At 35.9% G+C, this 22,008-nt stretch overlaps 1 protein-coding gene across 1 annotated transcript in view; it reads right to left on the bottom strand.

The window, feature by feature from the left end:
* The window catches only part of Smp_159570 (septate junction protein), a gene marked incomplete at both ends in the record, with an annotated part of 35,125 nt that overhangs the window by 12,914 nt on the left and 203 nt on the right, over nucleotides 1-22,008 (bottom strand). The window contains 10 exons of the mRNA XM_018793048.1: nucleotides 1,493-1,772; nucleotides 4,564-4,772; nucleotides 6,632-6,844; nucleotides 9,351-9,701; nucleotides 13,786-13,995; nucleotides 15,935-16,214; nucleotides 19,028-19,241; nucleotides 21,379-21,559; nucleotides 21,606-21,747; nucleotides 21,787-21,992. Of these exons, the coding sequence (XP_018647599.1) occupies nucleotides 1,493-1,772; nucleotides 4,564-4,772; nucleotides 6,632-6,844; nucleotides 9,351-9,701; nucleotides 13,786-13,995; nucleotides 15,935-16,214; nucleotides 19,028-19,241; nucleotides 21,379-21,559; nucleotides 21,606-21,747; nucleotides 21,787-21,992 (2,286 nt within the window). The remainder of the gene's footprint in view (nucleotides 1-1,492; nucleotides 1,773-4,563; nucleotides 4,773-6,631; nucleotides 6,845-9,350; nucleotides 9,702-13,785; nucleotides 13,996-15,934; nucleotides 16,215-19,027; nucleotides 19,242-21,378; nucleotides 21,560-21,605; nucleotides 21,748-21,786; nucleotides 21,993-22,008) is intronic.

Here is a 22,008-nt window from a genome sequence, read left to right as displayed (position 1 = left end):
CTGGCTCCAGCATCCTGAGGGAACAAATGGCGTATGAACCAATTGTTGGTCACCGGCTACCATGGGACTGCATCCCCTCACGATGCTCCACTGCCTTGTGGATCAGACCTTTAGGTCAAAGGTTCCGGGTGTGGCCCCTTAAAAAAACCACCTGCTTCAGTTTGGTCACGTGGGCAGTATTACAGCCCTCATACAAATCAAATGAGATTTGTGTGGCGCATATATATCTGATGTCCCCTTGAACCAATATTTATGTGTTCAAATAAATAAATAAATAAAAATACTATTTTATATAAGTATTGATGAGATTAAACTATCTATCACGTTTTCATCTATAAATTATTCAATATGAATGGTATGGATAACTTTTTCTTTTACCGGAGGTTATCTGACATGAGGTTTAAACGTATTTTGGAAAACTGAAAAGAAGGGATGTTTAGACTGCCTTAAGTTAGGTAAGTCTGACAAAAAGTCATCTGAACTGAATAGTATCAGTGTGATATTTAAACTTATGGGAGGATAGATGGATAGAAATGTTTTATATATTATTAGGTCGTAAATAAAAGGCATGGATAATAAGTAACAATGATTATGCGAATCTTCAACTGAATATACTTGTATTTTTCATGATAGTTACGTTGAACCTTGAACTCAGTACCCATAGCTTCAGAAGTGTGCTATCCATTAATCTTTCAAGTTATGATACAAACCATTTGTTCAAATGTCAGGATGTAGATGATGTTAGAGGAATATTAGTGTTGGGGTCCATATACTTTATTTATTTATTTATTTATTTATTTAAACACATACATATTGGTACAAGGGGACATCAGATATATATGCGCCACACAAATCTCATTTGATTTGTATGAGGGCTGTAATACTGCCCACGTGACCAAACTGAAGCAGGTGGTTTTTTTAAGGGGCCACACCCGGAACCTTTGACCTAAAGGTCTGATCCACAAGGCAGTGGAGCATCGTGAGGGGATGCAGTCCCATGGTAGCCGGTGACCAACAATTGGTTCATACGCCATTTGTTCCCTCAGGATGCTGGAGCCAGCCCACGTGTACCATTGGTTTGGAATGAGGGTTTTCCAACTCCCCTAGGTGGAGTTTCCGTGTCCACCAACCCGGTTAAAGTGTCGGACATTCGCTTTTCGTCCTCTCACTTTCGTGAACAACACCCCCGCCACGAGAAAGCAATGAGTAGGACTTCCCTGGCAGAGGCTAAATACGCGTGGCCATGTAAGAGCATTTCGAGAAGGAGAGTGGACTCTCCCCACTCTTGGCTGTACCAGGGATCGGTCCATATACATCCAGTCGACAACTCCAAAACATAATGAAATGTATTTCCTGGATTATACTATGAGTCACTATCACAATATAATCATCTTCTAAACTTTAGTAATTAATCCAATGAAGAGTATGAACAAGAAGATTGAAATCTATAACAATGAATGTAGAAATTCGAATTGTACCTATCTATACTCACTTCGAATACGAACTTCAAAGAATTGTTTTGATGCACGTCCATTATTTTGCATAATTACAGCATCTGTTATAGTTGTTCTAAATATAAATGACATATCAAATGCAAATTCTGAATATAATGGTGGTAATTCAAGATTTGCATCTAATTTACGAAATGTTACTGTATTATCAAATAATGTATCACCATAACAACGTAATGGTCCAACTCGATAAATTGCACGTTTATCATCATTAATTCCACCGGTATCACCAAATCGTACTTCCATTACAGGTAAATGATCCTGAAAAAAAGATGTGATGGGAAAAAAAATAATAAAACAGCTCCAAGAATGTATTTACTTACTTACTTATGCCTGTTACTCCCAATGGAGCATAGGCCACCGACCAGCATTCTCCAACCCACTCTGTCCTGGGCCTTCTTTTCTAGTTCTATCCAGTTTTTGTTCATTCTTCTAATGTCTGTCTCTATTTCTCAGCGTAATGTGTTATTTGGTCTTCCTCTTCTACTTTGGCCTTCAGGATTCCATGTGAGGGCTTGTCTTGTGACATAATAGGGTGATTTCCTCAAAGTGTGTCCTATCCACTTCCAGCGCTTCTTCCTGATTTCTTCCTCCACCGAAATCTGATTTGTTCTCTCGCACAAAAACTTGTTGCTAATAGTGTCTGGTCAACGGATCCTAAGTATTTTGCGTAGACAACTGTTAATAAACACTTATATCTTCTGGATGATGGCTTTCGTAGTTCTCCACGTCTCCACCCCACACAGTAGAACTGTATTGACATTTGTATTGAAAATTCTGATCTTGGTATTGGTTGACAATTGTTTAAATTCCAGATGTTTTTCCATTGTAAATATGCTGCTCTTGCTTTGCCGATCCGCGCCCTCACATCTGCATCAGATCCAACGTGTTCATCGATGATGCTGTCCAGATATATGAAGGTTTCCACATCCTCCAAAGCTTCTCAGTCAATTGTAACTCGATTGGTTCATGTTGTATTGCATCGGAGAGTCTAGCTTTTCCCTTCGTTTATATTGAGGCCTACTGCTGCTGAGGCTGCTGCTACACTGGTCGTTTTCTCCTGCATCCAAGAATGTATATTGGTTGTTTAAATCTTATCATTGATGTTTAGGACCGTAATTGACCGTTCGCTTTTTTGGTATTTGTGCATCCTGTACAGATTTTCTTGTTATAGCCATTAAACCACAAATATTTTCAGCAGAGATACAGAAAAAACACTGGAAAGATCCAAACAATCGATATCTATGGATGAAAATTCATTCATTTGCACACGTCAGTGACTATATAGACTCGATAGCATAATGGATAATTCAATGATACTTAAAGCAGACAGTACTGGGTTCGAATCTTGAGGCGACCATCAACTCAGATGTAGATACATCCAGCTTGGGAGTCTCTAATAGGATGAAACACGCATCCTAGATTCCACTGCTAATCACCATCCATCTCTACTTAGGTCTCGAAAATGATCCATTGGTAAATTATTGTAAAGTTTCCATCAGTAATTCTGATAGGTTTTTCTTACATAGAATATTGTTCTGTTTTTTAAACTATTTAGAACCTTAAAGCTGCAGAAACTAGAAGATTGATATGTTTAAACTATCAACAACAATCGTTTATAATGAAAGCCAAAAACCTCTTGACCATTTACATGACTTATAAGTAAAGATGGATGGTGGCTAGTAATGGAATCTAGGATGTGTGTCTCATCCTACTAGGGATTCTCAAGCTGAATGTACCTACATCTGAGTTTATGGTCGTCTCAAGACTCGAACCCAGTACTGTTTGCTTCAAGTGTCATTGCGTTATCCTTTTGTCTCTCTAAATTATGGACAATAAGATAAATATCCCAGTCATGATGTTATTTTCTCTTATATATTCTAGTATTTGGCATCATAAAGGATGAATAACAACTGAAGATAACTGGAAAGGAAGGCCCAGGACAGAGTTGGATGGAGAATGCTGGTGGGCGGCCTACGCTCCTCCACAAGGGGTAACAGGCGTAAGTAAGTAAGTAAGTGAGTAATTTGGAATCATAATAAATTGTGAGATATACACAAAAGCACAATGATTTACAAACATAATTAATTCGCTAAAATAAATGCAAAATATAAAGGATTCATTACTTTAGTTGCACGGTCTTAACATAGATCTTCTTTAAGGTTTGAGTAGTGTGCCACATCAAAGTCATGTTATAGTAATGAAAGAAAACTCAAGGGGGGAACCAATTTAATATCCACAAAAACCCCTTCTGATCTATAATCATATGCTCACTAGTGACTGACTGTAAGGAATGTTTCCTTGAGTTCTAGTGGGAAGCAGTGACCAGTGAAGTTCAACCAAGTCTGTTGTAGAGATATCAACTCATTGAAGACAATTGGTGAACGGTTGCTCAAACATCGTGGATTGGTTGAAGTTAGACATTAACACCGTTGCATGCCGGCTCAGTGGTCTGTCGGTTAAGTGCTCCGGCACGAAGCTGGTAGGTCCTGGGTTCGAATCACGCAGGTGCGGGATCGTGGATGTGCACTGCTGAGGAGTCTTATAATAGGACGAAACGGTCATCCAGTGCTTCCGGGTTTCTCATGGTGGTCTAGCTTCAATTGACTCATGATTTCAACCATAAAATCATAATTATTTATCCATTTGACTGGTAAGAAAATCTTCATAGTTTTCGAATACAACTTTACTACTCCTTCCTGACTTAGTTGACTTCACACTTCAATATTTAATGAATTTTTGGTGAGACTATAATTTATGGCCAAATCGGAGAGATGCTAAAGTGACCTTGAGAATGTTCATATACTAATTAGAGTTAAATGAAGGTTATAAACTTGTGTGAGGAATTAGAATTATGATTGATGGTTAAGGCAAGGAATTAGATTTAGGGTTTTCATCACGAACTGACATCAGCTAAAATGTTAGAACGCCATTAAGCTAAATAGATGAATGAATTTTGCGCCAAAACCCAAAACTCGTTAACTAATATTTAATTGGTTCGTCTATAAGTTTTAGTCTCGATGAATCGTTTTTAAATAGATTAATTACTTACTTTAAATTGTAATAATCCTGTATCAACTAATGGTGGAGTTGTTGAACCGTCACTGTCACAATTGCATGTCAATGAATCCCCTGTACATGTACCTTCAACACCACATGCGCATTTCTGTAAGCCAGGAACACCACCACCCCAGTAAAATTGTGGTCTACCATCTTGACTAACCCACCATCCCCAAGCACGATTCTCATAAGTTGTTCCACCTAAGAAACAATATTTTGTTGTTTTATTTTTTTTTCAACAAATTACGTATCAATATAAGCATACATAAACATGTTAGTCAAAATGCGATGTGGGTTACCTATGTCCACATAAGTAGTATCGTAGTGAACAGAACAGGAGTGGGGACAATCGAATGTTTTTATCAAAAATTGCAGACTATCTCACTAAATTCTGATAACCATACAGTCAACAGTTAATTTGCAAAATAACAATCAATCATCTCAATCTTAATTGTTCCTTCTGCAAATACCAGTCCATCTTCTCTGATTTCATTGTTCATACATTCTCGTATCGATTGCACTTCATTTCTGTTCGTTCCTCATCAATCTTCTGCCAAAATACATTCTATGTCTGACTATCACCATATACTACTTATGTGGATATAAGTAGACCACACCACCACTACATCACCTTTGTTAATGGAACATTATGTGTTAAGTCAATAGGTTATTGTTTCTTTTCTATTCTATTATTGACCATTAGAAAATAGTACTTAAAGATGAACCTTAACAAAGGTTGAGAAGTTAAATTTGATTTATCGATTAGACTAGTAATTTAGTTGAGGTTATTGTGCGTCCAAAACTGACATCAGGCACAGAATGATTCAAAATTAAGGGATACTTAAGGGCGATCTCATTCCATTTCTTAACTGTTCAATAATGTTTACCATGAACTACACACGGAGTATAGACAAATACCTTTAGGTCTTATTGAGAACATTATGTTTTTTTCATTTATTCAGTCTGTATCCAGTAATTTAAACTTTTCAATCACAATTTACTAATCAGTGAATTCCTCATTCAGTTTTATAAACCAGTTAGTGGCCCATCGCTGACTTGATCGACTTCATAGATCATAGCTACAAAACAGAACCCCTAAAAATCTATTTTAAAGTTCATTTAAGGATTTAAAATGGTTGACGCTTTCAGTTTATTTTGTCAGGAAAATTCTATAACAGCAGATACGTCATCAGATGTTTTTTTAAAGGATCTTCAGTCATAACAGATCTGATATTTATAGGGTGAATAGTTGTAGCACAGTCACTATCCATTACTTATCAAGATAGAAAAGAAAGACTAGTGCTGTTATATAAATTGATTAAAATTTAAAATGTGAACTATTGGGTTTCAACTAAGTGGTATAAATATTAATGTTTTGCTCCAATACTTGAAGGCGATGGGTTTCAGCTCTGAATAGGCATCACTACGGAGTACGATACTGGGACAAAACAACCATTCAATTCTCATTTACAGACAATTTCACTGTAGATAATGTCAATCCATGACCAAAACTCCTTACCAATAAAAAAGAAATACTCATGTATTCTACACTGAAGTTCTTAGATAATCAAAAAATACTGTTCTGGTAATGATAACTAATGCTACGTACGTAGGATTAGCGTCTTAACCTTAATCGTGATCGAGCGAAAAAAGTCATTTGAGTATCACAGTCACAGGTATAGGAACTTCTTAATAATCACTTCTCTTGTAGACGCTAAATTATCACGTCCTCTCTAAAATCCACTGTAAACCGATCGTACGTAAGCATCAGGTACCGAACTTAGCGCCGTGACCTTGAAAACCCGCAAAAGCTTCTGATTGGCTCGTCCATAAAGTTTAGTCCCGCCCTACGTACTTTTACTAAGTAATCAATAAAGTCCGATGACATTCAGTAAAAGGAACATGATCTTTATTTTAGCTTAATGATTTAAACCTTATTCAACTTTATCCTTATTAGATTAAAAAAAGCTGATTCAACAAGAGAATTCTTTATCGTTTAAACAAATAGTTCACATTCATACTGATGTGATAAGAAGAATTTTGTTTTGACTTAAACTAACCTCCAGCTGGAAGTTGAAGAAGTTTAGCATTCCAACATTGATAAGTAAGCGATTGATCACATTCAATTGATCGACGAACTAATTCACCAAGTGTTTCTCTATCAGCACGTCCATAATTTAATTTACGCCTGTATGAACCAGGTGCTTGATAACCGTCAACTACAACATCATCTGGAGCATCATGATGTAACATTGTCATTACAGTATTTGGATCTGTAATATTGAAATACATAAATCATAAAGTTGAATGACATAATACCTAATTGTTATCTAAAAATCTGTAGGGAAGATGATATGGCATGCTTTAAAAGATTGTCAAACCAATCGAATATTGATTAGTCACGAGGCCGACTGAATAAATACCATTGTTTCAGTATTTCATAATATTTTTATTATTAGCACCCATCTAATTCACTTCATGTTGGTCGAATAACACCCATCACTCATAAGTGGTGATCAGATCAAAATCTACTATGTTCAGAGATTTCTACGTTGACTGAGATGGTTGAGCCATGTATTACGCATGCCCAACTACCGATTACCACGGGGCGCAATACTGACGAGTGTTAGAGACGAATGGAAGAAAGTTAGGGGCAACCAAATCAAAACGTGGCATAATTCCTTAAAGTCACTAACTTCTAGTCTTAGCAATGTGGGTAGATGCAAACAACCTTGCTGGGTTCCGCGCGACTATCGTAACCAATGGTTGGAGACTCTAGGTGACATGGCTCAGAATCGCTCATTGTGGCATAGGTGTATTCACTATTTGTCTTCCCTTAAACTGTGAGATTAAAATTGCTTTAAGTCTTTCTTTCTACCAAATAATTCCTTCTTCCTGTACTATCCTTATACGCAATCTTTCTCTTATATATTACTACCGTTGAAGTAACTACTTCTATGAACTCGGTGTGTGGCAACTTGGACCGATACGTATATGTGCCCGGTCCTAAGTTGTAACTTACTAACTGATTGACATGATGTTAAACAGAGAGCAGATCCTTACTAGGTCTTCTCGATGAAATGGTCTAACTTAATGAGGAAAAAGAAAATTTGTCAACACCTCCTAAGTATAAAAATGAATATGTGTATATTCAATAAAATATTAAGTCTTAATAAATGTTCAGTAACTGATTTTATATTGTATGAATATAATGGGAAATAAGTAAGAGTTGGTAGAAAGAAGAGATTTCTAGTCATTTATTTAAAGGGTAGAAAAGAATCGGGTTTGGTCAGTGAAAGTTTTTAAATAAATATACAATGAAAGGAGATATGTACATCAAGTGTATCGCATTAAAAATGAAAATGTCAGAAATCACAGATGATTAAGCGTTCATTTGTTCTGAAACTAATGATTATACTTATTCATTAGTAAGTAGTATAATTATAATAGCTGAAATCATGAGTCAATTAAAGATAGACCACCATGGAAAACCTGGAAGCACTGGACGGTCGCTTCGTTCTAGTATGGGACTCCTTAGGAGTGCGCATCCACGATCCCGCACACACCAATTGAATCCAGGACCTTCAGTCTCGTGCACGAGCGCTTAACCTCTAGACCACTTAGCCGGGATCCAATGGTGTCTAACTTCTACCAATTCACGAATATATAGTATAACTATAATTATTCTGAATTACTATTTTGGTGTATGCTACTTATGTGGACAGATATAAGTAGTATGTGACACCAATCGGAAGTGGAAACCTTAGCATGAGAAGGCTAAGAAGATGGATGGTTTTCAAGAGGTCATCTTTTGGGCAGAAGATATGGTAATGGATCACTGTTTAATATTTGTTGTATAAGCTGTTTGAATTAAATAATTGGTTTATTTAACTTTCCTTAGGTTGGAAATCCTATTTTTTCTACAACTGTGACCAAAGTCGACACAAAATTAGAATTTGGAGTACAGTCCAAAAGTCTATTCAACCAATTATAAAAATTATCTTGAAGTATTTGAACAAACACTTGAAAAGATTATGATCTACTGACCTGGAAACAGCTGTAAAGGAAGTACATGGTAATCTATGGCTGAAGCTGTTTGATAACCTTTTGTGTTCGATCATTTTTGTCCACGACGAATTGTTTAGATCCGATGAGAAAACCTTGTAAATAATACCGAGGTTTGGCGCTGTGTACTTCGGCAAAGTAATAATGATTTATTCATAATAAGGTCCAATCTGAACAGATTATCTGTGCAAAGGCAATATTAACTGTAAAAATTTCAAGGACGTACACATTTAGTGTGCTTGGTGGTATGAAGAAATCTCCTGAAAGCCCTGAACCTGTTTTTCATGACAGTTGGCTCTGGTTAACAAGGTTTGCCTACAAGCTCGTAGTAAATAATGCTCACAGGTAGATTTAAACCAGGATCTCTCAGCTTTATCGCTCGTGGTGTTATCACTGAGCAACTAGGGCTACGATTAACCTACTGTAAGACGAATATTTACATTGATTGGTATCATTCAGTGACCAGCATTATGTTTATTGAGTCCTTAGAGCTGAAAGAATGCTATCGATTAAGTTATATCCTAGTCACTAGTCTGCGTGATTTGAGATCGCACAAGCTGTTTCGAAATGTTCGATTTTTCTGAAAATTGATGACAGTCAACTATGAACCGAGATCTCGTGCATATTTAGTACATAAATTTAATATCTTTCGTATAATAAATCATCACTTCTTACCGGTAAAATCACATGTTACTTCAATTGGCTCCAATACACCAGATCCATCCATATCAATAGTAATATTTATTGTGGACTGTTGTAATGCATAAAATAAACCAGCTTCTGAACATGATGTAAAATATTCACTTTGATGGCATACAGCTCCAGCATAACCAGTATTTGTACAGTCACAGTAAAATGTTGAACCTGTTTGTGAACATGGAGCTTCATGTTTACATGGATTAGGATTACAACGATCTTGTATCATACAACTACCATTGATAATACTACGATGCCGTGTAGCTGGATCTAATTTATCCCATTCTACATCAATTCCATTAATACGTATTTGACGTAGACAACCTTGAAATGAATAACGTTGTGGTCGACCTCCACCAATATATGAAACTTTATCAAAATATAACTAGATGAGAATAGTAAAATAATCAGGATTATAAAATGGTTAAATGTTTTATACATGTAGAATCCATACATAATTGATCATAACTTGGTAGATTTATTATGAAACTGAGTTCTTGAATTCTCATTGTTTTTGAAGCTGAGTGACTTGGTGTTATATCCTGGCGAAGACATAAGTACGGGTAATTTCCCGGACCTATTAATGGACGGTTATTCTATATATATTCTTATTGTTTAACTATTGAGTAACTAGATTGTGTATATCTATATTCATCTTACCACAAGCTTCATTTTGACCTATGGGTTATTATTATACGAATTACTGCCCCTAAATTATATTCAGTTTATTGATTATTGTATCCCACGTTCACAGCCACATTTGGCTTGATGCTGTACAAATATTATTTTCTATTTTATGGTGTGATGCGGTCTGCCTGTTCGGTATATAAACCGAGCATGCTTGAAATAAATGATTCGCATAGCAGGAGCTGTAATTGGTGTTCTGGACTCGATTGGAAAGGCTAGTCGAACAAGGGACCAATAAGGACTCTAGACTGCTCATATCAGTTGAGAGCCATTGATTTGGTACAGCGTTACAATCAGCAAAGTCGTATTCCGATTGGTGGATAAACCACGTGATAAAAAACCGGACATAAGACCACAACAAATTAGATACGGTCTTATTCTTTCCTTTGAATTCATAACACATGGGCTAAGGAGCATCAGTTCCCTCAAGATTACAGGTATACATTACTGACGAGTGTCAAATAGCACAAAGCCTAGGTATACAGTTTCTTATCCATTACCTTTAAAATAGGGATTATACAGACTTATACAAGCTGTTTAAATAGGTTAGAGGCCCAAAACTACAACAAAGATATATTTAATTATCGTTAGAATGAAATTAACTAATTATGTGAGATAGTCGTTTTAATAATTAATGAGGATGTTCATACTGGATAATAATTCATGTACAGTCAATGACGAGATGACATTTGATCAAAATATTAAGATTACAATATGAGTTTTAGAAATATATGACAGTTTGAATTCACTTGCACAAGAAAGTGGTTATCAGGACTCAGTAGCTAATTGGATAACGTGATGGCGTTTGGAGCGAACGGTACTGGGTTCGAGTCCCAGAGTGAACATCAACTCTCAGATGCAAGTACATTCAGATTACTAGTCCCAAATAGGACGAAACGCGCGTCAAACTGGATTCCACTGCTAGCCGCTGTCCATCTTTGCTTATAATGTTTATGACAGTTTATTTTAGTAGTGATAAGTGAAGAGATCAAGAATTAATTTAAACTGTTTGATGGGTAGTTTTGTGGCCCTATATCTGAATCCATATTAGATCGTATATATGATTGTTGTCAAAATATACATTCTAACTATTCTCGTATATAATTATGGAATTAACTAGCCTTAGTGAATAATGAAATTAAATATGCCAAATATGAGAGTGGATGTTTGAATACGTACACTCGTTGATCGGAACAGACAATTAGAGAATCTCAGCGAAGAAGAGAGAGCGAAGCGAAACCAAAGGATGCTCAGTGGGGAAGGCGTATGAGCTAACTGAATCAATCGATATTTATAGTTACATAAAAATAAGTTACAGACATGTGATGAATAAGGTAAGCAGTATACACACATGTGTTCATATAAAAAACAGTCAAGATTGATAAGGTCGAAATGTGACTCAAGAAGAATGGATAAATTGGCTTTTCCAGAAGCTAGAATAAGTTATATAGGCTTAACATAGTAACCGACACTACAGTAGGATGAGAACAAGTGAAAGGAAGTTCAGTGATACTGAATAGTGCAAATGAAGTTGAATTAAATAGTTTCGAATTAAACTGAATAACATTTACTCGATAGTACTGACAATCTAATGTCTATCTTGATTATTGCATGTTTTTTTAGATATTGCAGTTGTTATATCGATTGACTGCGCGCGTGCCCTATTTGATATATGAACGTGCTGATGCCCACCAACGAGAGAGAAGTGAATTTATTGATAGCTCAATGATACACAGAAGCCGTATAAGTAGTCTTGAGTACTTATCAGTTCTGCTTTCTGCCTAGCCCAGTCAGTTAAGTCCAGAACACCAATAACAGCCTCTGCAATATGAATCATTATTCTCAAACATACTGGGTTTATATACCACAATCAAACAGACCACATCGCACCATAAAATAGAAAACAATATTTGTACAAGATTTGGCCAAATGTGACTGTGGATAGGGGGAACAGTAATCAATAGACTGGGGATAACTCAAGAACGGTAAATCGTATAATAATAGTCTATAGGTCGAAATAAAGCTCATAATAAAAAGAACATGAATATGAATAGTTAAGTTACTTAACAAGTACACAATGGGAAGTATACATATCACATTGGTCCATAAATAGTCCTCAAAGTTACCATTCATAATTCTCCACGGGATACAACAGTTGCAAAACTATCAAGATTTGATGAACATCAGAGTTGTGAAAAATAATCTTGGAGCTTTTACTCCACATGAGATCCAATAAACACTCAAGGTTTTCAAAGCACTTACAGAAGAAGGATAGATAATATATCTATATTGATCCACGTCGGCTCATCAGTATAATACAGTTTTACTGATAACGTATCATGCTAATTTCTTAAGAAAGATACCCTATTTAAACTAACAATAAAAGTCGAGAATTCATAACTTCGAAATAATAATTATACTAAACTATTCAAATATACTGGCTTATGACAACTTGATATTATTATACAATAGATAGATTTTGGCTGGTAGTAGAATTCGGGACTCACTTTTCATCCTATTCAGAACAAAGCTGAATGCACCAGTATCCGAGTTGATTTTCACTCCAGGACTCGAACCCAGTACCATTCGTTTCAAACGCCTTTGCGTAATCCACTTAGCTTCTTAGTCCAAATAGTTACCCACTTGTGCAACGAGTATGAGTTTTAATTCCATTTGAAATAGCCTAGACTATCACGTTGTTGATATTTTAACTGAAATTTGATTAACCTTGATTGGTATATGGATGCATCCTGGATGCCATTTTTGGCTACATTCCATCTACTCGATGTTAACTTGTTTCATAATGGCCATATTGAGGAAATCGGTACATGAAACCTATATATCAACCAAGGCTGATCAAATTTCATTCACAATTATCAGGAATGCAATAATATCCAAGTCATTTCAAATTGGATATTATTACAGTCATTTAGAGAATTTTTTGTTAAACAGAAACTAATATTTTTTTCACAAAAAATGCCACACAAGTCACTTGATTTGTGTGTGGACTGTGATGCTGCTCAGGTGCCCAGACCTAAGCAGATGGTCTTCTTAAGGGGCCACACCCCGAGCCTTCTATCTAAAGGTCTGATCCACAAAACAATAGAGCAGTGTCAGGATATGCAATCCCATGGTAGTTGGTGACGAACAGTAGGTTCAGACGTCATTGATCCCTTCATGATACTGGAGCCCATATGCACCGATAGTTTGGAATCAGGGTTTTTCAACTCCCCTAGGTGGACTTCCCGTGTACACCAACCCAGTTAAAGCTCTGGAAACTCGCTTTTCTTTCCCTCAATTTTGTAAACAACTGTGGATTGGTTGAAGTTAGACATTAACGCCGTAGGATGCCGGCCAACTTAGTGGTCTAGTGGTTAAGCGCTTGCGTGCGAAACTGATAAGTCCTGTGTTCGAATCTCGTGAGGCGGGATCGTGGATGCGCACTGCTGAGGAGTCCCACAATAGGATGAAACGGCCTTCCAATGCTTCCCAGTTTTCCATGGTGGTTCAGCTTCAAATGATTCATGATCTCAACTATCAAAATTACTATAATATCCATAAAACCCCTTCTGATAACAACAGTAATGCCGTGAGAATGCAGTGAGTAGAACTTCCCTGGTAGTGGCTGTATATGCTTGGCCATGTGAAAGCATTTCGAGAAGGAGAGTGGACTCTCTTCACCCTCAGCCGTACCAGGGCATTAACATAATAAACAGAATTCCGTAATAAAAAAAACCCATAATAAATCAATTATTGATGATTATACTTACTGGTAAAGTCATATTTTGTACAGTAGTATATTTAATATTATCAATAATAAGTATGACCAAATTTTGTGACATACTAAATTTGACTGAATGCCATAAACCATCAGCAAATGTACCATTAATTGCAGCGGAATCTTTATTTCTTACAGTATATTTAATAATATATACACCAGGTAAAATAATTTCTAATGCTAAATGTCCACTTTCATCTTCCATACCAAACTATAAAAGAAAAGAATGTACACATGAAGTAGGTGATAGTATGAACAAACCATGAAGACAGTGCTTGATATAGAAATAACACCAGTTTATTAAGAACCTAATGGAACATATGATGGCAACTTGGACCGATGCATATATGTGCCTGGTCCTACGTTGTATCTGACTGACTGAATGAATGAAATATATGGAGTGGTGAATAGATTCTAAGACAATATATAATCCCGATTCAGTCTATTGCTGAACACATAATGACCAAGATGAGACAAGAAAAGAAAAAGAAGCGAGACTATAATTTATGGATGAACCAATCAGATATAAGATAACGAGTCATGAATATTGGTGCGAAATTCATTCATCTACTTGGCTAAATAGCATCTCGGCATTATAGCTGATATTAGTTTGTGATGAAAAACTCTTAAATCTAAATTTTAACCCTAACCATCAATTGTAAATCATAATTTTAATTGGTTTATAAACCTTATTTAGTCTTAGTAGGTTTCCATTCTCAAGATCACTTCAATGTCGTTCAAAGTGTTGGGGATGTTAGATCCTCGGAACTTACTTGGTAAATAGCATACTTTTGGAATTTGTAATTTTTTTGTTTTCACCCCAAAAGCGCTCTTTTCACCTTCACTTGAGAAAATCTTAAACACTATTAGTCTGTTGTATCTTTTAATACGCTATTTTGTAATGCTTTCCAAGGATAATTTCATGCTGTATATATACGTTTAATTTTTTCTTGTTGGGATAGCTTGTGCTTCTGGCTGCTTACGGAATATATCTTCTCCACTTCCAACTTGAACTTCTCACTCTAGACAGCTGGGTCTGGAACGCGTCAGAATAGATCGTTTATTGGTCTTTGGTCACAAGTCTTTGTTCCGTTTGCAGATTAAGTGAACTCGTAACCGCTTCAAACATAACACAATATATAGCGCAAAAATCATCCAGTGTTATTGACAATTATATATTTTCTGTTCGATAACGTTGAACATCACTAGTAGTTAATTGATCTATAATAATGAACAAGATACTCATGATTTACAAGTATCTATGATAATATTTAACTGATTCTTTTTATTCATTTGGTATTGTTTGGTAAAATCTTCTCATTGATGTTTAGGACTGTAATTAATCAATCTCTCATTGGCTATATGTGCATACTGTGCGAATTGCCTCGATATAGACTAAACTCACAAGCATTATAAGCAAAGACACATAGTGACTAGCAATGGAATCCAGGACACGCGTTTTGTCCTATTCGGGACTCGTCATCTGGATGTACCTGCATTTCAGAGTTGATGTTCACTCCACAACTCGAACCCGGTACCTTTCGCTTCAAACGCCATCACGTTATCCACTCGGCCACTGAGTCCTGATAGCCACTTGGTAGTGTAATAGGGTTAAGTTTAAATTCACTTGGTATTGTTTGTTTGAATTTTCCCATTGACGCAATTGATCGGTCTCTCATTGCACAAGCAAGTGGTTATCACAACTCAGTAGCTAAGTGGATAACGTGATGGCGTCTGAAGCGAACAGTACTGGGTTCGAGTCCCAGAGTGAAAATCAACCCTGAGATGCAGGTTCATCCAGCTGACGAGTCCCAAACGGGGCAAAACGCGCGTCGTCGATTCCACTGCTAGCCATTATCAATCTTTTTCTTATAATAATTCTTTATAATAAGATAATTCAATAATATAAAGTTATAATAATGAAATACACTTACAGATATATAATTATTATCTTTATCAACAGTATGATAGAACAGTATTCCACCTTTATTAAGAGTACGAAAATCAAATTCAAATTGTAATATATTTGTACCACCATTACGTTCAATCTTTAAAAAGACAATATATTGTTGAATATCTGGAAATGTTAATACAGTATTATCAATTACAGTAGATGGACATTCAGTTCCTAATATACCAGAACCACTAATAGTTAATCCAGTAATATTTAATTTCTCTTGTGTTATAGGTGGACCCCACCATATAAATGAACTACGTTTTGGATAACCAAGTAATTCTTCCCATGGTATTTCTAATTGATTATCAGATAATAATTGTGGTAGTTTCATTAATGAACGTTGTGCATCTCTAATAATATGTACACCATTGAAAATAAATTCTTCTAAACATCCAATAAAATTTTGATTGACACTTATACCACGACGATTTGAATAATCTGGTAAACCACCAATTGAAAGCTTAATTTGAATTAGAAAAACATGTAAAGAAGAGTTTAATATTCAATCTATTCATTTTAATAGTTAAGATCAAAAGTCAATTGAACCTAGATCATCATGGAAAACCTGAAAATATTGGACAGTCGTTTGGTCCTATTGTGGGACTCCTCAGCAGTGCGTATCTACGGTATTTCCTAGAGTTCTAGTGGGAAGCCGTAACCAGTGAAGTTCAACCAGGTCTGTTGTGAGATATCAACTCACTGAAGACAATGGTGAACGGTTGCTCAACTTTGTGAATTGGTTGAAGTTAGACATTAACACTGTTGGATTTAAGTTGTTTATAAGAAATGTGAATATTACGCACATATGCCCATATGCCAATTAGAGACTGACCAGTTGCAGTCCTAAACATCAATGGAAAGATTTAAACAAACAATACCAAGTGAATTTAAACTTCACCACATTGCACAAGCAAATGGCTATCAGGACTCAGTAGATGAGTGGATAACGTGATGGCGTTTGAAGCGAAAGGTACTGGGTTTATGTCCCAGAGTGAACATCAACTCTGATATGTAGGTACATCCAGCTGACGAGTCCCGAATAAGATGAAACTCGCGTCAAACTGGATTCCACTGCTAGCCATTATCCAATGTGAATATTAGTTCATGAGCTATTCTATTAAATCAACATTATTGATATCAATCCTAGTACAGATATAATGAGAGAACTGTCCATTGTATACTAAGTTACATACTTTATTAAGGTTTTGTGGTAAGTCAGTTGTAAGTATAGAGAAACTTTAACAATTACTTACTTTATTCATTAAACTAAACATCATCACTCATGTGCTCACTATCTAAATCATTCCAACTATCTATCACTACACATCTATTATCTTTTATTTACTCAAATTAATTAATGAATTAAAGTATTGCTAGTTGCTTTAATCAAAGTGCAGACAATGTTGAATTCTGTGAATTGAGTGATTTAATAATGAAGTTTTTATTCACTTCAAATAACATCATCAACATAAACTCTGTCTATAGGAACTATCTAATAATCCTTATTTTTGTCGAGTCTAAGCTGAGGATATTGTTCGGAAGGACAATGAAAGCTTCATGTCAATCAATTCAAAGGACAAATCTAACCTATTATCACAAAAGTTAACAAGTAAAGATGATGAGAAGAATGTTGAATTGTCTTTAAACATTAACTTCAACGAAAAGAACTTACATGACTTATTACATAAAAATAACTGTATAACTACTGAAATACATCCAAATTAAGTAGTCATATTACCAAACTTTTTACTTGCTTATTTAGTTCGTAGAAAGAAAGATATAAAGCAATTTTAATCTGACAGTTTAAGGGAAGACAAACAGTGAATACACCTATGCCATTGTGATCAACTCTGAGCCATGTCACCTAGAGTCTCCAAGCTTTGGTTACGATGGTCATGCGGACCCCATCCAAGTAGTCTGCATCTACCAACATGGCTCAGATCAGAAGTTAGTGGCTTTATGGACTGATGCCACGTTTTGGTTTAGCTGCCCCTAACTTTCTTCCATCTGTCTTCAACATTCGTCAGCATTGCGCACAGTGATAATCGGTAGTTGGGCATGAGTAATACGTGGCCCAACCATCTCATTCGACGTAAATTTACAACCTCATCAACTGATTTACCATCATTCCCTAATACCATAATAAAACAATTTTTTTCTTAATTTACAGGAAATTTCTGGTAAAGCATCTAAGTAGACTAAAATTCTTGAAGAATACTAACCAAGGGTTAGCAGACACTTATCATCCATTTGTAGGTTTGTATTCACGAAATAAGTTTTTAATATGGGGACTTATGGAGATTGTAGTATTTTCACAGTTGAAATCATAAACCGACCTGAGTTAGACCATCATTGAAAACCTTTAAACATTGAATGGACGTTTTACCCTAGTATGTGACTCCTAAGCAGTGAGCATCCACGACATAGTGTGAAGGAGTACTTAAAAAAATCTCCAAGGTATCCTTCAGAGTCTGGGACTAAAAATGAAAGTTTCGACGTACCAGATTCAAGTTTACATACAAGGGTTATGAATCATAAAATAACAGTTTTTCAAACTATTTTTTTAGCTCATAATTGTTTAGCTTTAGAGAGAAATATTCCATTTTCCAACACATTTAGCCATTAGGTTAATTATTTTGTCATGTGTTCAGAAGAATCATTCATTTTGAAAAACGGATTACTCCGGTAGATATTTAGTTCAAGTATGGTATACACGTTCACTGTATTTTGATTAAGTATGGTAAATGAAGAAAGTAACAAGGCAAATAGAGTAAAATAAACTTTCTTCATGGGTAATCTAGTTCTCATGAAAATGATTTTGAATGATTGGTACCAGTCTACAAATCTTATGAAACTTTTCTCTCCGTCGACGTCAGCTGATGGAAGAGTCTACATTCTCCCCAGGATACTCATTATCTTCTAGAGATAATAATCAAGGTTATTCCAATAATCAAGTGGAAATGTAACCATTATTCATTTATGATTACATAGAACCATTTGGAATTGTATGATAAAGTCCAGTCTTTCGACTTATTAACTTCACTACACGGTTTAACATTGATTGCAAGAGATGGTGGAGACGATTTGTAGCTCAGGTGGGTGATTTTGATGTGGGTTTGTTCTCTGAGCTGTATGGTTTGGTCGTGGAGCTTTCATCGTCCTTCTGAACGAGATCATCAGCTCAGAGAACAAACCCACATCAAAATTGATTACAAGAGGATGACAAAAGTCAAGATTACTTCATAGATATACATTCACTATACTTAAACTTACATTACGATTCATGTTCATATGTACAAATATAGCTGAAATATTTCGCCAAACTTTAATTCTATCAACAGATATATTTAAATTTTTCTCTTCTCTTATAATTTGTACATCATGCCATTGATCATCATCTAATAGACTGCCTGCATCGACAATATTATCTGTAGGTTCATTGGACAATGGTACTGTGCCTAAGTTTACACGAACACGTAATCTTCCTCTGTAAACAGAATATACGGATTAATATTAGATACAAAAAGTAATACAGAAGATTTCATCAGTAAACAGTGTTTTACTGTAAGTGAATACTAAATTTCTTAAAAAAAACTACTATTTCCCAAAATTCTGAATAAATCCCTAAGAAATCATACTACTAACTAGTACCTAGTAGTAGTTTACTGAAAATAAAAACAAAATTTGATCAAATTATGGTAAACAGACAACATTCAATATCGAAAAGGGGTTTTGTGTATATTATAGTAATTTAATAGTTGAAATCATGGTTGAAGCTAATCATTAACATCGTTGAATGCAGACTACGTGGGGAGGGATCGCGGATGTGCACTGCTGAGGAGTCCCACAATAGGATGAAACAGTCTTCAACTGCTTCCAGGTTTACCTTAAGATTGCTAGTATAGAAGACCTTACTGACAAGTGGTTTTTTTTGTTAACTATCTCCAATCACTTAACATCTCAATATAGTCTATAGAATGTTCAGTAACTTAAACTAGTATTCGTATTGTAACTTGATCGATAGAATTCGATCAGCATTAAAAGGTATAAACAAACATGACAATAGCTATCACTGTGGTGTGGGTTACTTATATCCACATAAGTAGCATACAGCGAGGGTCAGGCATAGAAGATCAATAACGTAAGAACGGGAATGGAACGCAATCGGTATGAACATTCATGAACAATGATTTCATAGAACATGGACTGATATTTACAGCAGGAACAGTCAAGATTGAGACAATCGATTGTTATTTTGCAAACTAACTATTTACTATATGGTTATCAGATTATTTGTGAGACAGTCGATTGTCCCCACACTTGTGTTCTTGTCTACTACATCGGTCAGTCAGTCACAACGTACAACTTCGTACGTACGTACATCAGTTCGAGTTGCCATACCCCATTAGCACAGAGATGCAGTTGTCGATTCAAGTCCCATTGTGGTAGAAGTAGTATAAGCAGCAATCCGAAAGATTAGGGTTTGTAGATGTTATTCAAGGAGTATAATCCAATGAAATAAATTTGGAAAGAGAAAAGAGATAGAGATGTGAAGAATTCAAAAGATTGGGATTTGGCAGAACATAAAGAGTGGATGCACCTTCGACATTGCAAACGATTTTGAGCCACGTCATTCAAGGTTTCTAACCATCGATTGCTATCATCTCGCGAATCCCAACCAGGTAGTCTATACCTACCAACATGGCTCAGTTCACTTGTCAGTGACTTCATGGATTTGTTCCACGTTTTGGTCTGGCCGCCTCTAGCTTTCTTCCGACCCACTTTTACACCATAAAACATCGCACGTCGGGGCAGTCGGTGGTTGGGCATACGTAACACGTGTCCAAGCCATCTCAACTGATGAAGTTTCACTACTTCATCAATCGATTCGCCATACTTACCTAGTACTTACTTACTTACTTACGCCTGTTACTCCCAATGGAGCATAGGCCACCGACCAGCATTCTCCAACCCACTCTGTCCTGGGCCTTCTTTTCTAGTTCTATCCAGTTCTTGTTCATTCTTCTCATGTCTGTCTCCATTTCTCGGCGTAATGTGTTCTTTAGTTTTCCTCTTCTCCTTTGACCTTCAGGATTCCATGTGAGGGCTTGTCTTCCGCCTGTAGCTCCTCCGGGGGTTACTGCCAGTCTCAAGCCCGGGTAAAGGAGAAGGGTTGGACATGGGGTTAGCGACCCCATCCCGTAGAAAATCAACTCGCTAAAAAAACGCTAACCAGAAAAAAATTATCCTTACCCAGTACCCGTTTCCTAACAACTCCATTATTTACTCGGTGCTTCCAGGGTATAAGAGCAATGCTTCGAAGACACCTATGATCAAATACTAGCAGTCTACGAATACCCTCTACTCTTATCGGTAATGTTTCACTGCCATAAAGTAGGACGGAACGAACTGCTGCACAGTAAAACTGTCCTTTGGTTGCTAGACAGATATCTCGCCTACGCCACAAATGACGCAAGTTGACGAAAGCTAGATGAGCCTTCTATATCCGTGATGATATTTCATCACACACTAGACCACAAGGGCTGATAAGACTTCCAAGATAAGTGAAGCGGTCAACATTAGTTAACGATCAATTACTTATTAAGGAAAAAAACTTTACTTACCTATATAATTCAACACATAAATAATCCCCTTGACTTGAATCACCATATAATATTAAACCATTTATTTCTTTTGTACGAAATCTAAAACTAATTTCATCTACATAAGTTTGTGTAGCACGTCCTGGTAAATCTAATCTTAAATCAATCCAACTTGTACCATCCATATATGCAACAAATGGTCCTAATATAATTGAAAGATTTCCATATAGTCATCTAATTTAACTTACTATAATCACAACCAAATAATTCCATTCTCATTGATATTAAATTATTCCACCGTTGAGGATTTAAACGTATATAACGTGCAACAATTGGATATGTGAAATTATTAAATTTCACTGTATTATCATCAACATTACCATCGAATAACTAATCATTATGTATATCCATCTATTTATATGAATTTACCAATGGTTGACCTAAATCATCTTTTATAATAGACCAATGTATTGGTTCATTTGAATCAGTATAATAGATATAATAATCTTGTATCCATTGTCTAGCACCTTGTCTACCTTGTGTTGCTATACTTTGTATTACTTTACGTTTTAATAAATCAATTTGTATCCATTGTTTATCATCTTGATCTAACGATATCCATGCACCAGCACCTTCTATATTTATAAAATT

The sequence above is a fragment of the Schistosoma mansoni genome, chromosome 1 (genome assembly GCF_000237925.1).
Source record: "Schistosoma mansoni strain Puerto Rico chromosome 1, complete genome".
Lineage (NCBI taxonomy): Eukaryota > Metazoa > Platyhelminthes > Trematoda > Strigeidida > Schistosomatidae > Schistosoma > Schistosoma mansoni.
The sequence above is the reverse complement of the archived record's forward strand: the minus strand, read 5'-3'. Positions and strand labels throughout refer to the sequence as shown.